This window comes from Pteronotus mesoamericanus, unplaced genomic scaffold, assembly GCF_021234165.1.
Source record: "Pteronotus mesoamericanus isolate MK-2021 breed Mesoamerican mustached bat unplaced genomic scaffold, CSHL_Meso_final contig_78, whole genome shotgun sequence".
NCBI lineage: Eukaryota > Metazoa > Chordata > Mammalia > Chiroptera > Mormoopidae > Pteronotus > Pteronotus mesoamericanus.
Window position 1 is genome coordinate 2,731,181 of NW_026555258.1, and position 21,683 is coordinate 2,752,863.

Here is a 21,683-nt window from a genome sequence, read left to right on the forward strand (position 1 = left end):
GCGGGCCTGGGGCCTCAGGCCTTGGGGAAGGGCTGCTTCTGGCCATGCCAGCTGAGCCTCATCCCCAGCAGCAGGGAATGGGGCCGCTGGGCAGCAGCCTGGCCAGCTCCTCTGCAAGGCAGGCGCTTAAGCCTGCAGGCCCCAGGGCTCCTGGTCTGTCCTGGGAGGGCTCCCGGGGCCCCTCGCGGCAGCTGCCCGCACTCCAGGCAGCCGCGGGGGGACAGGGGCTGCGTCCACGTGAGCCGTGAGACCATGGTCTGGAGCAGTAGGGGGTGAACGCGAGGCTGTGGGACCCCTGGGGCGGGGCGGGGCTGCGGCGACCCCTGGTGGCTCTCGCCCCACCCACCTGGCAAGCAGCATTAGGCCTGTTCTCGACTGTCCCAGTATTGCCCCTCGGGGTCACAGAAGGAATCACTGCAGGACAGGTGATGGCCCAGCAGCAGGAGCCCAAGCCCCCGGCGCGAGCTCTGACACCAGATCTGCCGGGGAAATGTATTTAATGAGGACAGTTCCAGCAGGCCTGGTCTTTGCCAGGCCACCCCAAAAGGGCGGGATCCAGACCCAAGGACATCTCCTGCCATCTGTGACCACAGACCGGGCTCCTGGCACTGTCCTTGCCGCCAGTCACGAGACCCAGGCCGAGCCTGACCCCCCGCCCGAGCTGCAGAGCTCCCCCTCCAGCCTTGCTGGGCTCGGCCAGGCGGACACGGGGCTGGCTCCCGGAGGCAGGAGCCAGGGCACAGCCTTCGGGAACGTCCCCATGCAGCCAGGGCCGGACGGCAGGCCTGAGCGGCAGGTCACAGGCAGGCCGGGGTCAGCGGCTCCCAGGGCTGGGGCCCCAGCTCCCCGCGGAGGGGCCTCATGGGCCGCTCCGGCGACTGCGCGCCGTGTCAGACGTAGTCCAGCATCTCCGTCTCCATCTCGTTCTCACTCCCGTCGGACGGCTTGAAGTCCTCCTCCTCCTCCTCCTCTTCGTCCTCCTCCTCGTCCTCCCCGGACTCGTACGTCGCCGGCTCCTTCCCTCCGTCTTCGTCGGCCTTGGCCGGGCTGGAGAAGAGAGCTGGAGCCGGGAGACAGGCCCTGAGACCCAGAACGGGCTCGCGGGCTCGCGGGCTCGGGGACCTGGGCCCGCCCGGGGATGCAGAGGCTGACGGCTTTGCAAACCCCTTCCCCTGAGGTGCCTCAGGCAGCTTCCTGGGCCCAGCGACTCCCCAGGACCACGCACAACACTCTGTGTGTGAGGAAGGGCCCGTGGCCCCAGGGCAATCGTTGAGGGGCCCTCTTCCGGATGAGGCTGGGCACCCGCGCCCCCACCAGCGCGCGGGGCCATGCGGGCTGGGGAGGAGCCCCCTGCCTTCCCTCCCCCACCCCAGCCTTATCAGAACCCCGGCCCAGCAACCGCTCACTCCCCTTTGTACCCCGGCCCCCGCGCCCACCCGGGCAGGCTGGGCAGGCGACCAGCTCCGGCTCCCACGGCCCCTGCCTCCCCGGGGGAGGACAGGCAGGCTGCACACACGCGCAGCTGGAGGGGCAGGAAGGTATCAAGGCATAAAGTGGAAGCCCCGAACGGCAGCGGGCGGCCAGGGGCCAGGGCTCCGGGGCCGAGTCCTGGCTCACAAGGCCCCACCTCCAGCAGCGCTGGGGTGCGATGGGCCGCCTCGGCACAGCGGGGACACTGCCCGTCCCCGCCGCGGGCCCGGGCCCTGCCCTCAGCCCCGGGCCCTGCCCTCAGCCCGGGGCTCTCACCGGGCCTCTTGGCGCGGATGGTCTGCCGGATCATGAGGGACATGGCGTTCCTCAGGTCGTCGCTGGTCTTGGGGAGGCACCAGCCGTCCCGCTCCGTGCAGGTCTCCTCGACCCCGTCGTTGCGGTGAATGATCTTCTGCAACCTGGGGGTGGGGACACTGGTTCCAGGGCAGCCTCCTGCCGCAGGGGCCACGGGCAGCGAGCCGGGGCGGCTGTGCTCAGAAGACAGCACTTAGAGCAGCGTCGGAGGGACGGACGCGGCGCTCAAGGACTCCGGAAACACCGGGGTCCCTCGCCTGTGTGCTCCCCAAGCCGCACACTGCCCACAGAGCGGGGGTGCACCCCCATTTTCCTGGGGTGTCCCCGCTTTCATCAGACTCCATGCTGCATTTAAACATCACTAAGAGCAACCAGATTAAAGATTTCTGGGATTCTGGTTGGTTCCGAAGGACCGGGAGCTGTTCCGTGACTCCCACATGGGCAGTGGGGGAGGCAAAGACCCCACAGCAGGCATGTCCGTGGCCAGCCACACTGTGCCGGGGACACCAGACAGCTGCTGCTCAGAGGTGTGGCCCATGGTGGATCTCGGAAGGCACTCCCAAGGGCCTTGTGTGCCGACAGAGGACTCTCTGGGCACCACCAAAGTCCCAGGGCGGGCAGCCTTCAGGCCGAGAGACGAGGGCTGAGAGCGGGGGAGGCCTCGCAGGGAACTCTGTGGTCCCCGGGCTGTTCCCAGCCCTGACCCCCCACCTGGCCCCACGCCGGCTCCCTGGCCCTCGTGTACGTACTCCTCCACGTTCAGGTCACACAGCTGGTAGAACATCTGTCGGTAGGGTGGCAAGGCGTTCTCCCGGAAGATGTAGACCGAGTCCTGGAGCAAGAGGGAAGATGCGGGGCCTGTCGGGGGAGCCTTCCCCTCGGGGGCAGGCGGCGTCGGGGACCCCCGCCCTGGGGAACGCGGGGGCTCTCCAAGGGGCCGCAGCTCCCCAGACCAGCAGGCCCGTCTCTGCTCGCTGGTGGCGGGTAGACAGACAGGCCCGAAGCCAGGAGCAGGCGCGGAGAAAAGCCGCTCCAAAGCCCCGGGGAGGTCCTGGGGGGCCTGACCCTGAGCGGGGGCCATCCCAGCAGCCTGGGGCCGGGCTCTGCTCTCTGCGCCTCCTGCCGTCTGCCCTCCCGATTCCATCCCAACTGTGCTGACCGCTCAACCTGGCGTGGCCCTGCTCGCCGCCACAGGATGTAGGGGACCCAGGGTCATTTTCTCCACGCCCACCCCCCGCCCCCGCCAAGCCACACAGATCGATTCCAGGTGGGGTAATAGCCTAAAACGAGAGGCCCGATGAGGGGGTCCGCGGCAGGCGGCGGTCTGGCTGCCTCGCACCGAGAGGACCCCACGCGCCTGTCTCCCGCCCCGTAGGCAGCACGCACACTCTGCCGCCCTGTGCGAGGGGGCTCTGGGGGGGGGAGCTGCGCTGCTTGGCCTCCCCGCGCCCCAGGCTGTGGGCGCTCGCAGCAGCCTGAGCATAGGCAGCCTCTGGGAACTGCTGCCCCTGCTGGGCACCTGTGTTCACCTGGGCACGCGCCCGGCCGCCCCCGGGGCCTGAGGGCATTGCGTGCGTCCTGGGCCTCCCCACCCCCCACTCCTCTCTCAGCTGGGGTGGGGGGCAGCTGCCTTCCCGGGGTTCCGGGGCACCCACCTTGAGCTTATACTTGTTCGAGGCTGATTTCCGCATGCCAGCTGTCCCCGAGGGCCCCAGACCCTGCTTCAGGTCATGCATGGTAACAACCTGGTTGGCTGCCAGTGGCAACAGCAGTGCTTTGGAATACGGACAAGGGGGTTTCCCTGCACCCCCCCACCCCGTTCATCCCACCCCTCCCAGGGAGCATGGCCTGCAGGGCCCTGGCTCTCCCCGGGGACCCTTCCCCCACAAGCCAGACGCTGTCATCCACAGCATCGGTGCGGGCGAGGGCCTGGCCGCCGAGCTGCGGGGCGAGCCTGAGGCACTCACGTGTCTTTTTGACGGTGATCGGGAGGCTGTAGTTGTAGGTGCTGCGCTTGGCCTTCACAGGCATGTCGTTGGGGGCGTAACCTGCAGGTGAGGGAGTGCGTGCCAGGCGAGGTAGGCCCATGGCCCCTTCCTTCCAGCCCACAGTGCCTGCCTCGCGCGACAGACACCAGGGCTCACTGGGGACGGCTCCTGAGACAGGGCCTGGGCAGCAGGAGCCACCGCATCCCGGCCCCAACCGCGCGGGGCCCCGTGACGGGGCCGAGGGCAGGGGCTCGCCGTGGGCCTGGGGACCGGACGCGCCGGACGCCTGGCCTGTAGCACAGGAGCCACAGGGGCCGGAGTCGCCGAGTGGACGAGTGACCGCAGCTCGGAAACTGGAGGGGCGGCCGTCCCCGTGGGGGAAGGGCCTCTCGCCCTCTCCGCGTGGACGCATGCTCATGACACAGACGCCAGGGACAGAAAGACAGGCGAAGAGGGGTTTTCGCGACTTTTACCGTATTTCATCCCGCAGCGGATTCGGAAATCAAGGACTTGGTAAACCTTGGCCTCCGGGTGTTTTCGCGGGTCGTACCCAAACCGGACCCACAGGCTTCTCCAGGGGCCCGTGATCTGGAGGCGGGAGAGGCGGGCGAGGGGAGTGGGTCCTGCCCGGGGAGGGGCGATGCCGCGGCCCGAGGCGGGGCCCTGGCTCTGGAGCCCCACCCCGGCTCTGCCACCTCGGGTGGCCCGTCAGGCGGAGGAGGCGTGAGCCCCCCCAGCTTCTGGGGGGGTTAGACGACGCGCGGCTCTGGGAGCCCGCACCGCTCGCCTGGCCCGGGGAGGGCGCCCAGTGAACGCCACTGCTGTCCCTACGGACAGGATGTCCTGTCCCTGCTCGGAACTCCTGAGGTCCTTATGTCTAGAAAGCCCAGACTGGAAGCAGACGGCGACTCTCGAGGTCTGGGACCCAGCACGGGGGGCAGGGGGGCCCACCAGCTGTCGCTGCTGTCCCGGTCACACCTCGGGCCGGCCTCTGCGACGCTCTCGCGGGGGCCCCGGCAGGCAGCATCCCTTCCCCCAGCACCCAGGGAGCCTCAGAAGTGACACCGCCGTCTCCGCCTGCCCGGACAGTGAACCCCGCTCAGTGCAGGTCACGTGGTCGGGGCCGACGGCGCTGCGGTCGGGGCCTGGGCTCTGTAGTTGGATGGGCCGGACCCCAGGCGGCTCTGCCGCTCGCTGGCTGAACACCGTGGCACATCGAGTCACTTCTGTGAGCGGGGGCGCGTCCTGAGAGGGAGAAGGGGCGCTGCTCCGCCCCTGGGGAGGGCGAAGGGCGAGATGTGCACACAGCCCTTCTCCGAGCGCCCAGTCCTTAGAAAGTTCTCAGGACAAGGTCCCTGAAAGACGGGTAATCCCTTACGTGAAAGTTACGAAATTACTCCTTAATCCTAAACTCGTGCCGCGTGGCCGACCGTGTTCCCGAGGCGCTGTGGTGGTCTTTCAGGGGGTGCCAGGACAGGGCCACCCGCTTGTGCCGTGGCCCGCAGAGGTCACATCGGGGATCTGCATGGCCCTGGTGGGGACCCTGCCTGCTGGGAACCACGGTGGACGGCGGGGCAGACACTCACCATGTAATAGGCCATGAAGGGCAGCAAGACCTTGAGCTTGTCGGGGTGGACACTGATTTTGGCCCTGACGGCGTTGCGTGACCAGACAGGACGGACTTCAAACAGCTGGGGGGGGGGGTCAAGGAAGAGGCTGAGGGGAGCAGAGGCCGCCTCCTGCCCCCCAGCCCCGACACCCAGCAGCACGGTCAGGTCCCCAGAGGTCCCCTCCGGAAAGGAGCTGGGGTGGGAGCGGCGGCTGCGTGGGAAGGACCTGCCCCAGGGGCAAGCTCTCAGCAGAGGGACAGCGTGCCTGGCCTGCGTCCAGTGTGGCCGCGGGGCCCGGGGTCCTGGGTGACTGCGAGGAACATGGTCACCGTCCTGTGCAGCTCACAGGCCAGCAGGGGAGGCAGATGACCGAAGGAGCCAGAGCAGAGCCTGGAGGGGGGCGAGGCAGAGCCCCAGGGCGCCGGCCAGGCCCAGCCTCGAGGGCAGCACCTGAGCGGGGACCCCGGGCCTGGCCGGGGGAGGACCGCAGCAGCTGGTGTGGAGGAGCGCGGGGAACAGGGCGGGAAGGGCCCCGAGCCAGGCTAGCACTGGGCTGTGTCCAGAGGACGACGAGAGGCCCCAGACAGTTGCCCCCAACACCTCTCTTGCAGTGACCACCAGGAACACAAGGCGACAACACAGGCTTTCAGAAATACCCCACCCCCCCAAAGGAAAAGTAACGGCAATACGAGGTGCACCTCAGCGAGCAGTGACGTGGCCTCATCGGGCACCCACTGTCCGTGCCTGCGGGGACATGAGGAGCGGCGCCCCGGCCTGCGTCTCCCCAGAACCCGCAGGCCAGAGAGCCAGGCGGGAGGCCGTTCCCGTCCCAGGGCAGGCCCGCCCTTGGACGCCCCCCAGAGGCAGCGCGGGCCGGGCTGGGCCGGCCGCCTTGTGGCGAGGTGCTGAGCGACAAGGAAAGCTTGCGGCGCCCTGGAGCTCCATGCCGAAGTCCCACCTGAACAACGCTCACCTCCCACGGGGACCCTGGGAGCACCCTGCGGCGCGTTTGCAGCCTGGGAGTCCGGGCTCACGCTGGCGTGCTTTCAGACACGGCGTCCAGAGGCGACGCTCCCCGTGGGCCGACAGCCAGGGTAAGGCAGCCCGCGCAGCCCACCGCAAAGGCCCGGACGAGGACGAGCCCAGCGGGGTCTCTGGGGGCGGCCGGTGCAGGCGGGCCCGCGCTCACCTTCCGCAGCTCCTCCTCCACCTTCTGGTCCATGGGGTTGGTGCAGAGCCGCCGCCACGTCTGCACCGCAGGCTCCAGCGGCTGCACGGGCACCTCGTCGTCCTCGAAGTTGACAAAGACGGCGTTGTGCAGGCGCCGGGCCCTACTCAGGCCGATGAGGTTCTCGCCTGAGACCGGGGGGTTGTTGTAGCCTTCCCTGGGGGCAGAGAGGGCCGGTGAGGGCCGGGCTGCCGAGGACGAGCCCTGGCACAGGCCTGGCCGGGCCAGACAGGGAGCCACCAGGGCCGTGACGCTGATGGGCCACGTTTCTGTGCTTCCCCGGGAATCTGGGCTAGGGAGGGGGCCTCGGCAGCGGCTACTGGAGGCAGGAGTCAGTCCTCGGGCTGAGCGCCCGGGAGAAGGGGTGGCGACTGCCCGGGACGCGCAGCAGGGCTCTCAGCCTGCACCTCTGAGGCCGGGCAAGGCCCAAAGCTCCCAGGGGCCGGTGTCGGGGAGGCTCTTGTCACAGGGCCGGGGCCTCCTGGCTGCGTCGACTCACGCATGCACCTATCAGCCAGCGAAGAACTGGAAACTACCTGAATGCCCCTCAGGCGGGAACGGTGAAATCCGTTCCCACGCAGGACGCGACTGGCCCGCTGGCTGCCAGCAGCTGCGTCCACTGACTTTCACGACTCACTTACTCAACCCTTGAAACCACCTACGAGGGAAGGAGCCATTTTCCTGCGCAGTAACTAAAGCCTCATCCCGGAGCCGAGGGCAAAGCCAGGCTCCGCCACCAGCCATGCTCGGGTCTCTGTCGGCACAGGACGTGCCTGGACAAGGGAGCCCCAAGGCGCCCAGCGCGCCGCCTCTCTAAGGTGGGGTGCCAGGAATGTCCAAGCTACACTGAAGCAGGGAGGACAGTGCGAAGAAGCCCCCGCACGCCCGCCATCAGCTTCATCGAGCAGCGCCGCACGGCTGATCTCACCTTGCCCGCACCCCACCCCACGCTCACTGAGTCATTTCGAAGTGCGTTTTAAAGCGGTCCGTCCTGGATGTCACAATGTTATTGAGGTCATTATTATTTTTTAAATTTGTTTCCATTCTATCCTAGTTTTTCTATATAAGTGCATACCATCTGCACGTTCATGAACAACGACGAGATGATTTTCACATTGGGAAACAAAACTATAAACACAGGAACAAGGCCAGGCCATTTTTTAAAAACCGTGGCTTTGGCTCCATCAGAAACCATCCTGGACAGAAGAGGCTGCATCCTGTTTTCAAAGCCACCTCCCTGAAACCCCGGACACCCCCACGAAGGAAAGCAGCTCCCAGCAGGGCCAGAGCCCCCGCCCGCCCCCACGCAACCCCAGCTTCCTCAAGGGGGGTGCCGGCCAGGCCGGCCCCCGCCCCCAGTCCTCGTGTCCCGGGAGGCCCGCCGAGGAGGGCCGGCGGCCCTGGGAGAAAAGCAGGTCCTTTCCATGTGCTGGAAAATCAATAAAGCACGTGGCAGGAAAAAGGGCCCGTGGCTCCCAGGGCAGCTGGCCCTCCCCCCGCGCCCCCCTCCCAGGGGCTTGGGAACAGCTGCCTGCTGGCCCCTCAGGACAGAGAAGTGACCAGATGCTGTCACCAGAGCCAGGGCCAGCAGCACACTGTGGGCCCCAATCTCTTCCCTGTATATTTTTGTTTCTGATTTTAAGAAAAAAATGCGTGTGAGGGAAAAATAATCAGAAACAGGTAAATTTTAAAATGGCTCCGAACGCCCTCTGCCTCAAACTCGGCCGCACCAACCCGACACCCACACAGACGCCCCTCCACGGGCAGGAGGGTCCGCAGGAGGGATGGGGCCCGACTGTGAGCCACGCGCTCCTGGGGCGCCTTGTTCCTTCGCACAGCAGGACTTCCTCCCGCAATCAGGGAGCGTGGCCGGGGCGACACTACGGAGCCGGTGGCCTGAGATGCCGACACCGCAACTGGGTGGCCACCTGGCTCTCGAGTCGCCTTTGAGACCACCGGGGAGACGGAACGAGGGCTGGCAGGCAAGGACCGGCGTCAAACGCGCTCGCCGCGACGGCAGGGCTGCAGCTACACTTTTAGGAACAAGTCCCTCCCTGCCCCACACAGGCCCTGGCTTGTCCCGGGACCTGGGTGGGGGCGGGGGGGGGCCGAGCGAGCGGAGGGCTGCCAGGCACCGCAGCTGCTGCTGCTGCGGGCAGGGCCCAGCAGACAATTCTCTCTACTTTGGGTGTGTTTGGGGCTTTCTATTTTACGCTTTTTTAAAGGAAGAGAACAATACACCTTTTCCTTAGGGTAAAACCAGGCCCCTCAGCACGACCTGCGACACCCTCCCCTGCCTGCCCTCTGCTCTGCTCTGGGGTCACCAGCTCCCGATCCTTCCTTCTCTGCTGAGTCAGTCCCTGGTCTGGGACGGTCTCCTGGGTCTCCGCCTGCGCGGCCCCGCCTTCCCTCGGTCCGTTTCCAACGTCAGCTCCTCCAGAGCTCCCCAGCCCCCCGCCCCCACCCCACTCCCGCTGGTCACGACCCCGCCCCCCTCATCCAGTCACACCCACGTTGGACGCTAACCCTTGCCGGTTTTCGTCCAGCTCCCCAGCCCAGCCCAGCCCGGCCCGGAGCCTCTTCCGCCCGCTCTCCCTGGCGCTGGGCGCTGGGCGCTGGGAGCCACACCAGGTGGCCCTGCTGGTGGAGGGAAACATTCAGTGAGGTAAGGGAAAGCTCCCATCCAGAGATAACCATTGGGGGCCCAACCTTCCAGATTTTTCTAGACTTCTAGCATCAGACCAGTCTATCTGCGTACCACAGAGCCTGCTCTAACACCTGCCTCTTCCGTAGACCAAGGCGCCCTGGGCACGCGCCCCGCTGGTCCGCGAGCCAGCTCCCTGAGAGGCTGCATGGGGCTCCTCGGGGTCGATGGGCTATACTTTAACTAACCACGTTCCTACTAAGGGACTGATTGGGGATTTACCTATTTTAGCAAACTCTCATTGTATTGTAACAGCCAGGCACTCACTATTGTATTTTAAAAATCCAGTCGCTGAGCCCCCACGCAAAGCAGGGCAGCGCACGCGATCGCTGTCGCCCTTACAGGTGGGAGCGGGTGGGGGAGGCCGGGGCCCCTCAGAGCTGCCTGCTCGAGGTGCCCGCCCGGGCGCCCCTGCCCCCCGGCTCCGCGGCCCCCAGGGTCTTGCCGCTCCGATGATCGGTCAGTGACCACCCCCCTGACCGCACCCTCGAGCCCTCAGGTGGCGGTCACTGCGGGGTAAACTCCTGCAGGTGGGCTGCTTGGCCGACAGGAAAAGAACATCTAAAATCGAAATAGATTTTGCCAAACTGCTCCCCCAAACAGCTGACCTTATTCTTGGGGACCCTTCAGCGGGAGGGCGTCTGCTTCTCCACACCTCACGGTGCACACTTCTGGGGACAGGTCTTCGGGTCCAGAGGCGACAGCCTGATCGCCTCTGCACAGCGTGGGGACAGGGGGTGCCAGGACCGGGGCTGGACTCGCAGGGCCCTCGTCACCAGCGGCTCTGCCTCTGGCGGTGCGGGGGCCGCAGGCCAGAGCATAGCCAGCTGTCCCTGGCCAGGCTGGCCAGAGGGGCGGCGACCCTCGGCCACCAAGCGAGCGGGCGAGACCCTCCCCGTTTCTGGAAGCTTAAAACGTGCTAGAGATAATCCTTTAACGAATGTCGCCCCCTAGGGGCCACTTTTCAAACTGCCTTTTTCCTTGGCTTGCCTGCCTCTCCCAATCCCTCTCCCAATCCCTCCCCCAAGAGCTGCGGTCACAGGGCTCGTCACAGGGCTCGCACAGGCTCGCAGAGGGCCTGCCGGGGCTGGCTGTTCTGGGCACCGGGGTTACGGCAGAGGACAGGGGCCAAATCGCTCCCTTCAGGGAGCTGACGCCACGACTGAGACATTTAGAGAGCTTTTTGTCCTTTTGTGTGTATTAAAAAAAGTAAAGCATGCGGAAACACGGAGAGCGTGGCCGTGAACAGGGCCGGGAGGTCAGAACGCTGGGGGCGCCGGGGCTGCTGTGCGCCCCGGCCAGCCCCCAGCCCCGCGTCCCCGCTCCACCGTGCGTCAGAGTGCGCAGGGCGCTCTCACAGCGACGCTGGCACCGGCCGGCCGGCCGGGGAGGGGGTCCTGTTATTACTCCCGAATCAGGCTTTTTCAAACTCAGGTTGTCCTTTTTTAATACTATTGTCTTGGCTTTTGTACAAAGGAAACCCCCGTCCTTCCTGTCACCAGTGGCTGGTCTGCAACCTAAAGCCAACGTGTGACATGCTGGGGCCTGCCGCACCCGTGACCCCTGGGTCTCTCTTCACTGTGAAGGCTGCCTCTGAGTGAAAGAATTCGTTTCACTGGTACAAACCCACACTCGCAAGTGGTCTTGCTGGGGTGCGCGCGGGGGCGGGGCTGGCGGACGGGCTGGGACAGAGACCACGACACGTGTCTGTCTGGCTTCTCTACCTCTCGGCGCAAGAGAAACCCCGACTCAAGAGATCCTCGATCCTGTGCTTAGGAGCTTGTCCTTGTGCGCGGACGGATGGGACCCAGTGCACAGTAAGCAAGGCGGTGGCCGCGACAAGGATGACAGTGTCACCGGGGGACGCATGGGGGGACGAGCTGGGGGTGGCACGGAGGGGGGGTGGCACAGGGGGATGGGCCATGAGGTCGCCAGGGACGGGGACAGCGGTAGGGAGAGCGCTGGGCTCAGCGGGGTGCTCACAGGTGGAGTTTCTTACATGGTTGTATCAGGCGCCCCCAGGCCACCGGTGGCCAAGGGCTTTCTCTGTACCTGGCCACGTGCTGAAACTTCCCGAGCTCTTTTCCTTTTTCTTAGTCCCCACCCGAGGGCTTGCTTATTGATTTTAGAGAGAGGGGGAGGGAGGGAGGGAGAGAGGAAGAGGAACATCGACATGGGAGAGAAACCTCGATGGGCTGCCTTTACGCACACACCCCAACCGGGACCGAACCCGTGTGTGCCCTGACCAGGAATCAAACCGGCACCCTTTCAGTTTACGGGATGACGCTGAGCCGCACCGGCCAGGGCTTCTCGAGCATTTCAAATGTAACCCTAATGCCCCTGTTGGATAGGTGCTCACTATCCTGTTTTCGAGATGAGCAGCGGAGGTCAGAGCGGCCAAAGGGAAGCCTCTGGCGGCAGAGCCCTTGCTCTGGCCCGGACGCTGCGGGGGCGGGGCTCACCGGTGCTGCGTCTCGGGCCGGTAGAAGTAGTCCGCCGGGGTGTCCAGTCGGGAGAAGATGGGCGGGGGGATGCAGAGCGGCAGCTCCTGGTGGAAGAAGGCCTCCTTCTCGGGTTTGAGCATGAGCACTTTGTCATACATGGACGTGTGCTTGCCGCCCTCCTCCGTGTGCACGGCCAGGTACTGGAAGTCTGACATCCCTAGAAGCGGAGGCAGACAGGCGGCCAGTGCCACAGCCAGGGCCGCTCCCCTTACTGCCCCTGCCCGCGCCCACATCCCCTCGGGGAGGCGCTGAGTAGGCCCAGCAGAGCAGGCTGGGGGCCCTGGAGGCAGGTGCGGAAGCCCCACCCTTCCAAAATGCTTTCGCGAACTCAGCTCCAAGTCACTTGGATAAATATTTCAGGGTGAAGGACGGTTATGTGACATGTGACAGTAAAGTCTGGGTCAGCGCTGCTCAAAATATAAGAACGCATGACTCACCTGGGATCTTGTTAAATGCAGATGCTGAGAGGCTGCGTTTCTAACAACAGCCCAGGCGAGGCACAAGCCGCTGGTCCTGGGGCACACACCGACCGGCATGGTGCGGGCTCAGTTAGAGACGGGAAGTGAAATCCCCAGAAGCCGGCCAGCAAGGACAGCTGTCTCTGGCCAACACCCCCTCCCGCCAGAATGACTGACGGTCAGACGCCCTAGCCCAGGGGCCCAGGTCCTGTTTCGGTTTCTTTTCCCTTCCTGTCCCCCTCTAGCTTCCTCACCAGTCGCTCTCCTCAGGTTCTGAGAGCTGCCGCTGGAGGTTTCTCAGCGCCCCCCACATGCTGGGCGGGCCCCTTAGCGGCGCCATCTCCTTGATTCCAGCACAGCCTAACAGACTCAGGGCCCCACCGTCCAGGCAAGGAGACGGAGGCAGGGCAAGCCCAGCGGCCCGCACGGAGAAGCTCAGGGAGGCCATGTCCTCCTCGCCGCCCCCCACCCACGGACCCCGCCTTACGGCCTCCTCCCTGGGGCTGCCTGAGAGAAGCAAACTTGATAGAGGGCCCTGTGGGAGACATCCAGTTGGCTAAGAGTTCAAGCAGCATGAGGTCCCAAGGGGCTGAGGCGGCCTGGGAAGGCTTCCGAGGGGAGGCAACCCCAGCAGCAGTGCAGATGGAGAGCTGGCTCCCGACACGGGGTGTGGAAAGCTGGAGGCTGCTGCCCAGCTTTACCTGGCCCCACGCGACAACTCTAAACGCGAGGGCTTCTCTCACGGGACCCTCGCCTCTCGGAAGCTCGGATGGTCTGCCGGGAGCAGTCGGTGGGAGCAAGGCGGCTCCCTCCCCGCCTGCCCCTCACACCTGTGCACTCCTCTCCTGGCTCACGTCGCTGTGTGGCTGACACACAGGTTCCTGAAGGCAGTGGGGACGCAGGCCCCGAAAGACCCCAGTGCGGCAAGAGTGAATTCTGCAGTTACCTTGGAATTTGTACACGGTGGAGACGACCCCGATGGTCTCCACGGCGAACGTGACCTCAGGCGGGGCCCCGGGCCCTGGCACGCCCTCTGGCCGCCTCACTTTCCTCCTGATCCGGAGCAGCAGGCTGCTGGTGCTGAAGCGGTTGGCACACACAGGGTGGCAGTAGGGGTCCTTGGGCCGGAAGTACAGCTCCAGCCTCTTGGTGGGGTCTGCATAGATCTGCGGGGAGGCCGAGGGAAATGCGTGAAGCAGCGGCCCGCCAAGCAGGCAGCAGGGGCTGCTCCGCGCTCAGCAAAAGCCTGTGGGTGGCCCGGGAAGCCCGGCGTCCTTCTGAGCCCTTGGTTCCTGCAGGCTCACTTTTCAAACCCCGGTATGTTAGGTTTTACTTGGCGGAGAAATGAGGATGGTCTCCTCCTTCCCCGCAGCTGTGGAGCCAGAGGCAGAGACCGCCAGCTAGGCAAGGCCATTGGCAAGTGCTGGTCAGCGCCGGGAGGCACGCGGCTCTCCGGGGGCGCTTCGCGGAGGCATTATCGTCACCCGAGTTTACGGGAGACGTAATTGAGGTGACTTGTTCTACTCTAGGAACTAACTACCCCCGCCAAGGGTCTTGGTATTCAGCCTCATATGCAAACATTTCTAGGTCCAAAAAAGATTAAATCCATCAGTAGTAAGTACTTGGGCGCTGACTAGCTGTTGCCTGTCCCTTGCAAGCCTTGGTTCCTTCTCCTTAAAACAAGCATAATGAGATCACCCATTAGTAGGTAGTAGGGACCCGTTAGTAGGGAGGATGAGATGAAAATATGTGTACAACACTTAGCCTGGCACCTAGCTCACGGCAGAAACTCAATGCGCGTCACCCACATGTGAGTGCTTGCCCCACGGCGGGGGGGCAGGGGGGGTCAGCTGCATGCACATCAAAGCACCAAGAATGCTCACTGGACCAAGACCATTGACTTGCTAGTGCGTTGGCTCCCCAACGCCCGGGACAGGGCTTAACTCTTAGTAGATGCTCATGAAACATCGAGGGGAAGAAGAAGGTTAAAAGGAGCCTCGCCCCTCAGGAAAGGCAGGTGCCTGGGACTCCTGGGCTGGGAATGGTCCCAGCAGGGGCCTGGCACAGAGGAGGCCCCCATGAAACAGGAATGAAATGAATGAATAAGAGTCTCTTCCCCAAAGATTCACCCGGAACCAGAGTCTGGTACAAAAGGTTGGGGTTAGTGAGAGTTACGGGCCCTCTCAATGCCACAGTGAAGTAAATAAGTCAGGAAAAAGAGCAAAACATGACCGACGGGGCCTCAACTGGCACTCTGCGCTCAGTGACAGGTACAAGGATTTTCAATATTCATAAAGGATGAGGGGGCAGCGGTGGAGAGGTCAGACTTCAGAGAGGAGGCATGCGCGGGTTCAAATTCCCAGTGTACCATGTAGGAGCTTGCTTGACCCCACCTTTCTTCCTGTGTCTTTACCTGAAAAGTGGGAGTAATACCTGTACCTGGATTGTTGTGAAGCCTCAGTCATGCGTTTGACAAATATTTTGGGGTCACTGTTAGGGATGTTAGGACTACAGCGCTGAACAAGAGGGACAAGGTCCTGCCGTCACGGAGTTTACAATCTTAGAGCCAAGGGGCGAAGAGAGACAATGAGCACATTAAAATATAACTTCAGATTCGAGCTGGCAGTTCGAGGAGGCAGACATTCACTGCTAGAGGCCATGCGCACTAGGGCTGGCAGCACAGGCCTCTCTACAGAAGAGATGCTTCAAGCTCTGGTGCGTGTAAAGCGCTTATGCAGAGCCTGGCTCAAGGGAGGGATTTGTCCCAGCTGCCCTATTTCCTGGGTGACCTGGAACAGGTTGTCTCGGTTTTTCTGTCAAATGTGCACAGTCCTGGCTGGTGTGGCTCAGTGGGTTGAGCGATGGTCCAGGAACCCGCAAGGTCACAGGCTGGATTCCCAGTCAGGGCACGTGCCTGGGTTGCAGGCCAGGTCTCCAGCTGGTGGTGTGGGAGAGGCAACCAGTAGATGTTTCTCTGCCTCTCTTTCTCCCTCTACTCTCTCTAAAAATAATAATATCGTTTTAAAAAAAGTTTACCAAAAATACGGACAATGACAGTTCCCGCCTGGTAGGGTTCTAACGGGGACCCTAATGCCTGGTACAGAGAAGTCGTTAACTGTTAAAACCTTTAACCCAATAACCGAACACTTCGTCCTCTCTCCCGTAGTCAACAGTTCCTAATCTCGGCGTGCCTCGGTGTCCTACTGTGAAAAGAGGATGTGGCAGCCTAGCACTTCCTGCAGGACTGCAGGTGAGCTGCGTTCAGGCGTCCCTCCTAGGACGGGATGGAAAGGACACTCCTTTCCTTCTCTGCTGCCCGGGGAAAAACGGCCCATTCCCCGCGGTCTCCTAAGCAAAGCCCCGCCCACTGTCTGCACCGGAGCCCCCCTGAAGCTCCATTGTCAAGGAAACCACACTTTCCCCGCCCCTCTGACCGTAGTCCCACAACTCCGTCGCTCCCCTGTGGTCCCGGAGACTCACCCGAGAGACGCCTTCCTCGCCGCCCAGGGTCTGCAGCATCTTGGACACGTCGCGCACCATGCCCGGGTACTCCACGCACACCATGCGCCGCTCGCGCCGCAGATCCACGGGGATGGCGACCCCCAGCCCCGCATCGGCCGCCCCCGCTGCCATCGCTGCGAGTCTGGCCTGACCCGCCGCGGTCCCTTGCTCCACGTGTGCCCACAGGCCTCGCTTCAATGGTTCCGCGAAGAATTCGTTCCAAGCCTCCCTCGCCTCTGGTCTCTCTAAGTCCGTGGGCTCAGCGGAGTCTCTAAGGCCACGGGGAGCAAATGCCCGAGCAATGGCCCCACAGCTTCGGGGTGAACTACCACTCTATTCTCAACATTGTGTTTTTAAAATGGAGGGGTTTGCCCGAGGGGTGGGGCAAAGGCCTGTTTCTTCCACTTACCAGGGAGGGACCCATAGGATAATAGGACAGAGCCCAGCTCTCGACTTTAGCCAATGAGAACCCGGAGGCCAATGAGATTTTAGCCAATGAGGAGTCAAGCGGAAGCCAGGTTCCACCCCTTCCTCCAGCTCTGTAGTTTTAGCCAATAAAGAACCAGGTCTAGGTCAAGTCCCCACCCCTCCCTTGGCTCTAACCAGTGGCGGCTCGGGGTGAGTCGAAACCGACTTCCGATTGGCCTTTTGTGGGCAGGTCGCAGCAATGGCTTGATGTCCGGGGCGCGGAGTGGGCTGAGAGGGTCCCTGCAGGATGGGGCCAGCACCGCTCTTGCAGCCCCGGCTGCCCCAGGCTGGGTTTCTAGCTGAGCGTGGAGCCAGGTGGGGAGCTCTATCTGGAAATAGCGAGCGCGAGGGAATTGCGCTTTGAATGCTCGCTGATGCCCGCGTCAGTCCTTCATCTCTTAGGCAGTTAATTAAGCGCCGTTTGTGCCCTGGGTACCACTCGGAACCTTGCCGAGAGAAGCGTTACAGAAGCAGCTGTGTGGGGAACGCTGAAGCAGGGACAGGGGCCACTTAAGGAAGTTGTGGGTGAGAAAGGGGTTCTACAGAAAGTAACCTCTTGGGGTGATCTGGTCATAAATTCCTAAAGGGACAGCCACGCCCCAGGCGCATAAATTTAGCAAAAGGTTTATCTTTGCCCTGTCCGTTGTTTTTGTGCATAGTTAACAGACCTTTGAAAAGTAAGTGCAACTACCCTCCAGAGAGCACATAATTTTGTTAATTATCCTATAAGCCAATTCCCACCTTGCTTTCTCACATCCTCGTGGAATCTTCCTCACATTCCCTCCTTAATTCCAAATGCATAAAAGGAACTGCCACACTGTCACTCCCCGGAGCATTTGAGACCTTGCTCCCTACTAACTGCCAGTTTGCTCAAATCTTATAAAAATTCTTTACAGGTTTGGATGTTTCTTATATTGAGCAAGTTGCAGAAGACAAAACTGTAGGAAGCGAAGCCTTGGCTGGTGTGGCTCAGTGGGTCAGGCGTCATCCCACATAGGGAAAGGTCGCTGGTTTGGTTCCCGGTCAGGGCACCTGCCTGGGTTGCGGGTTCGGTCCCTGGTCAGGGCATGTACTAGGGGCAACCGACAGATGTTTCTGTTTCAGAACCAATGAGAGCAATATTTCTCTCCCTCTCTCTTTCCCTTCCCCTCTTTAAAAAAAAAAAAAGGAAAAACCATAGGGAGCAAAGTCAGGGGAGGTGAGGGAGGGGTCAAAGGTCGACAAAGGCCAGACATCCTAAAAAGGCGGCTTTTTCTGAGTGCAGTGGAGAGCGCTTACAGGAAGTGCCACTGCCTGAACAATGCATTGAACAGACTGTTCAACACACAGAGAATGGATCGGAGAGGCCAAAAGTGGGCTCTGATGAACCAGCCGAGGGGCTGCTTAGTCCAGGAAAGAGCTGCTGCCTGGGCCAGCGATGTGGCGATTAGGATGGAAGAAGGGACCGGATCTGAGGATATTAAGAGATTACGATCCATAAGCGTGAGGGGTTTCCTGATATGCGAACCCCAAGCGTCTGACGTGATTTCTGAATCAAAAGATTACCTCGTTTTTCTAGATGGATTTAAAGAGGCCAAGTAAGTGTCTGCGAAGACCACTGTGTTTCAAAATGGAAAATGTGTGACTTGCATGTGAACTGTGTCCTTAGATGGTGATTGGGAGACTTGGCTGGGCGCCCCAAAACTTTGAAAGAAAGGCCCCCTCTGAGAGCACAGCGAGGACTCCACCAGCAGCAAATGACGGAGAAGCCCACGGGGCCCCACCTTATGGGGGGGGCGCGTGAGGACGCAGCAGGCCCAGGCCCGCCCTCTCCAGGGGGAACTGCTAGCCTTGACATGCAGTTTTCTTTTAAACTTCTCACTTGCCCCCGTTCTGTGCTCCCCAACAGCCTTCTGGTGGGTGGTTGAATTTTCCTGAAAGAATCATAGTAGCAGACGTACATTTTACCCCTGCCTATAAAAGTAAATTAATAAGTCGGTGTGTTTACATCGGGCCCCTGTGAATCTGGTGCACAGGAGTCCGTCCTGAAGATGCTGTCGTGGTAGAACCAACTGACATGGTCTACTGACAGGTGGGACTGACATGGTGGAACTGAAGATGCTATTGTGGTAGAACTGACTGACTGTAAAAGATTAGATGCACAGTTATATTTGAATTTTATGTAATATAGGGGTCACACTTACACTAAACGTCCATTCATGATTTATCTGAAATTCACACTGACCTAGGTATATTTCTGTTTGCAAAGTATGGCACCTCTACCTCTAAGGTACTGAAGAAGTTGAGTTTCCAAACCTGCAAAGCTGATTCCAAACCACCTAGAACCATAGTGAGCCCACTGAGCTCCTGACCACCCCGCCCTCTGCCTCCCCATCCAATGACTAGTTTTGTCTGCTCTCATCTCTCTTTACGAGCAGGAGTGATCTCTCTAGAATGAAGTCTCACTCTGGCCCTGTCTCCAGTGACCCCCCCCCGACAATTCCCCATCCCACCAGCTGGCTGACCGCTCGTCCTGCTTGGTGCTCACCTTGCCCCAACAGTAGCTCCCTCCTGGGGAAGGGAGACGGGAGATGTGATAAATGCGTACCAAACCCTCACACCTGGCGTGCTGTGGGTTGGAGACACGTCCACCTCCTAACCCTGGTGGCCTGTGCACACGGCCTAACTTGGGAAGAGGTTCTCTGCGGATGTGATTAAGCGAAGGCCTTTGAGAGGAGGAAATCTTCCTGGATTGTCCAGCCCAGCCCTAGACCCAATGACAAGTGTCTTTGGAAGAGAGAGGCAGAGGAGACTGGACACCGTGGAAGAGGAGGCCTTCTGACCGCATCGGCAGAGTTGAGAGTGACGTGGACCCGGGGGGGTGCCGGGAGGGGCAGGAAGGACCCGCCGCCAGAGCCAACAGAAGGAGCGCAGCCTGGCGACACCCGGATTTTGGACACCCGGCCTCCGGAACTGGGAGCATCCATTTTTGATGAGTTTTAAGATACTCGGTTTGTGGGAATTTGTTACAGACCCCACAGGACACTGACACTGGAGGACAGAGTGCCTGAGTCTCTCAAGCATTTTTGGGATTCATTTTTGAGGCAGGTCGTTTTCGGTCATGAGTGGGTGGTTTTCCTTCTCTTTCGAGTTGCACGAAGCCCTGAGATCAGAGAGCCCCTCTTCCCAGGCCGGGGGCTCTCTCCAAGGTGCTGACTCGCCCCCCTCACCGTGCTGGGTGGTAACGCCACAGGCGAGGCCTGGGTGGCCGCCTCGCACCGAGCCCTCTAACGCCGCTCCCCGGGCACCCGCTGCGCGCGGGACCCTGCGCTGGCTTGGATGGAGCCGCGGAGGACAGAGAGCCCCCAGGCTGGCAGAGCTCATCCATCAGCGGAGGCAGGCAGCAAGCAAATGAAACATCTAAGCAAGGCCAGGGGAGGGGGCCACGCAGAGAAACAAAGCCCAGCACATGTTCAAATGTCTTCCTTCCCACCAGCCCTACAGGGCGTTTCCCCAAAGGGACCCAGGGAGTCACAAAGTGAGTCCTCCATCCCGCGCAGCTGGCCACCGGGGCCGGAGTGAGGGGGCGGCCCTCCGCCCACTGCCCCGTCCCCAGGCGCTAAGGAGGGGCGGCCCGGCTCTTGGCTGCCCCAGCATCCGGCTGAGTCCCTGCCCGGTTCCCTGGTTGACCTGCGACAGTCCTGTCCACAGAGGTGCCCAGGGCCTTGGGAAGGGGCTGCTGGCTGATTGGCGGGGCCAAGTCCCACGGAGTGGGGTGGGGAAACAGCCTGACATCCCCATGGCTGACTTCGGTTCAGCGTCCGAATACTGGCTGGGCAGCCCCTTCTTTGGGGGGAACTGAAATAGTGGGGCGGTTTACTGGTCCTTTATTAACCGAGGGCAAGAGGGGCTCTGGAAGATTCTTTCTTTGGGCCCCAGAGTCTGAATATTCCTTTCTGGGCCTCTGGTCAGGCTAGGAAGTGCGCAAGTGAGAGTTCAGTATTCCCCAGCTCGACTGGATTCTTGCAGCATCCTAAGGACAGGGGCGAAGACGTAGTGTTCACTTTCGGCCACCAGATGGCGACAGAGCACCCTTATGGGCAACGCCGCCACCTGGTGGCCATTAGTGCCCATGACACCTGGAAGAAAAAGCTAAGGGGCCGCTGAAGGAGAGACATGGGCCGCGGTGCTGGGAGCGAGCCTCCGAGGAGGTCCGGGCTCGGTGGGGGCGGGGTCCGCAACCTGCTCCCTCTCAGGTCCCGCCGAAGGGAGAATGGATAGAGGAAACGTGGTCTACCCACACAATGGAGTATTATTCAGCCTTAACAAAGAAGGAAATCCTGACACCTGCTACAATGTAGATGAACATGGGGGACATTCTGCTAAGGAAATAAGCAAGTCACAGAGGGACACAGGATGATGGCTTTTGTGGGAGGTCCCAGAGAAGGCAAATCCATGCGGACAGAAAGTAGGATGGTGGCTGCCAGGGTCTGGGGTGAGAGGAAAACAGTGTTTTGGGGACAGAGTTTCAGTTTTGCAAGGTGAAAAAGCCCATCCCCCATGGCTCCTCCCTGCTTCCTGCCTGGGGTGTGGGGACAGCCTCTCTTCTGCCCCAGCTCCCTTGCTCCTCCCCCCGTGGGTGTTGGGGACATCGCTGTCTTTTTGAAAAAACAAGCTCTTTAGTGGAAGGGTAACATCCAGAGTGGAAAGCACGCATGTGCGTCCCGATGAACCGTGACCCGGTGAACCCCCCGGGGTCACCTCGGAGCCCCTGTTCCCTTTAGGGTTATGGCTCCTGGTACGGCATCCTAAGAAATCTTTTCCCATCTCAAGTTCATGAAAATATTTCCTCCCAGGAGCTTTAGAGTTTTAGTTCATCCCGCATTTTCCTTGCTATGGTGGGATCAGTCATTTTACACAATTTCCTACTGAAAGTGAAACTTCTCCTGGGGTCTCTAACGCCTGTGGGACCCGAAACGGTGCCCCCTTTTCCCCACCCCTTCTCCCTCTCCATCTCCCCTCAGGTGAGATGTTTCCAATAACCATGGTTGTTCTTCTTGTTTTGTTTTTTTGACGGGTGGGTTATTTAGAGGTCTATTGGTTAATATCCAAAAATCGGGGAATTGTAAAACTATCTTTCAGTTATTGATTTCTAGTTCAATTCCACTGTAGTCAGATAACAGTCTGTATGGTTTCAACCCTTCCTTTAACATGTATTAGGACTTGCTTTATGGCCTGACACGTGGTCAGTCTTGTTACGTGTTCCAGGTGTGTCAGAAAACGATGTGCCTTCTGTAGGTGCCAGGTGCAGGGTTCTAGATCCTTCCAGATATATGTGTGTGTGTGTGTGTGTGTGTGTGTGTGTGTGTATCCACTTGTTCCATGAGAAAAGTGCTAAAATTTCCCATTATAATTGCCGATTTGCCTATTTCTCTTCTTACTGTTGTCAATATTGCTT

General features: G+C 61.3%; 1 protein-coding gene across 1 annotated transcript; it reads right to left on the bottom strand.

Annotated features, from left to right (window-relative positions):
• Window positions 1-487: 487 nt before the first annotated feature.
• Window positions 488-16,153, bottom strand: GTF3C5 (general transcription factor IIIC subunit 5). Its single transcript, XM_054584819.1, has 11 exons — window positions 15,758-16,153; window positions 13,224-13,443; window positions 11,778-11,976; window positions 6,573-6,768; window positions 5,360-5,464; window positions 4,247-4,361; window positions 3,753-3,833; window positions 3,441-3,538; window positions 2,535-2,617; window positions 1,747-1,889; window positions 488-1,060 (listed from the first exon to the last, which is right to left on the bottom strand). The coding sequence occupies exons 1-11, from the start codon at window positions 15,908-15,910 to the stop codon at window positions 891-893; spliced, it is 1,563 nt and encodes a 520-aa protein (XP_054440794.1). The 5' UTR covers window positions 15,911-16,153; the 3' UTR covers window positions 488-890.
• Window positions 16,154-21,683: the final 5,530 nt, after the last annotated feature.

Excerpts from the sequence above, each read along its gene's own strand:
- GTF3C5 (XM_054584819.1), bottom strand. The coding sequence starts at position 15,910 with ATGGCAGCGGGGGCGGCCGATGCGGGGCTGGGGGTCGCCATCCCCGTG. Across the intron at positions 4,362-5,359 it reads CCTTCATGGCCTATTACATG|ATCACGGGCCCCTGGAGAAG; the intron begins GTGAGTGTCTGC and ends TCCCGCCTCCAG. Across the intron at positions 3,834-4,246 it reads CCGCTGCGGGATGAAATACG|GTTACGCCCCCAACGACATG; the intron begins GTAAAAGTCGCG and ends CCTCACCTGCAG.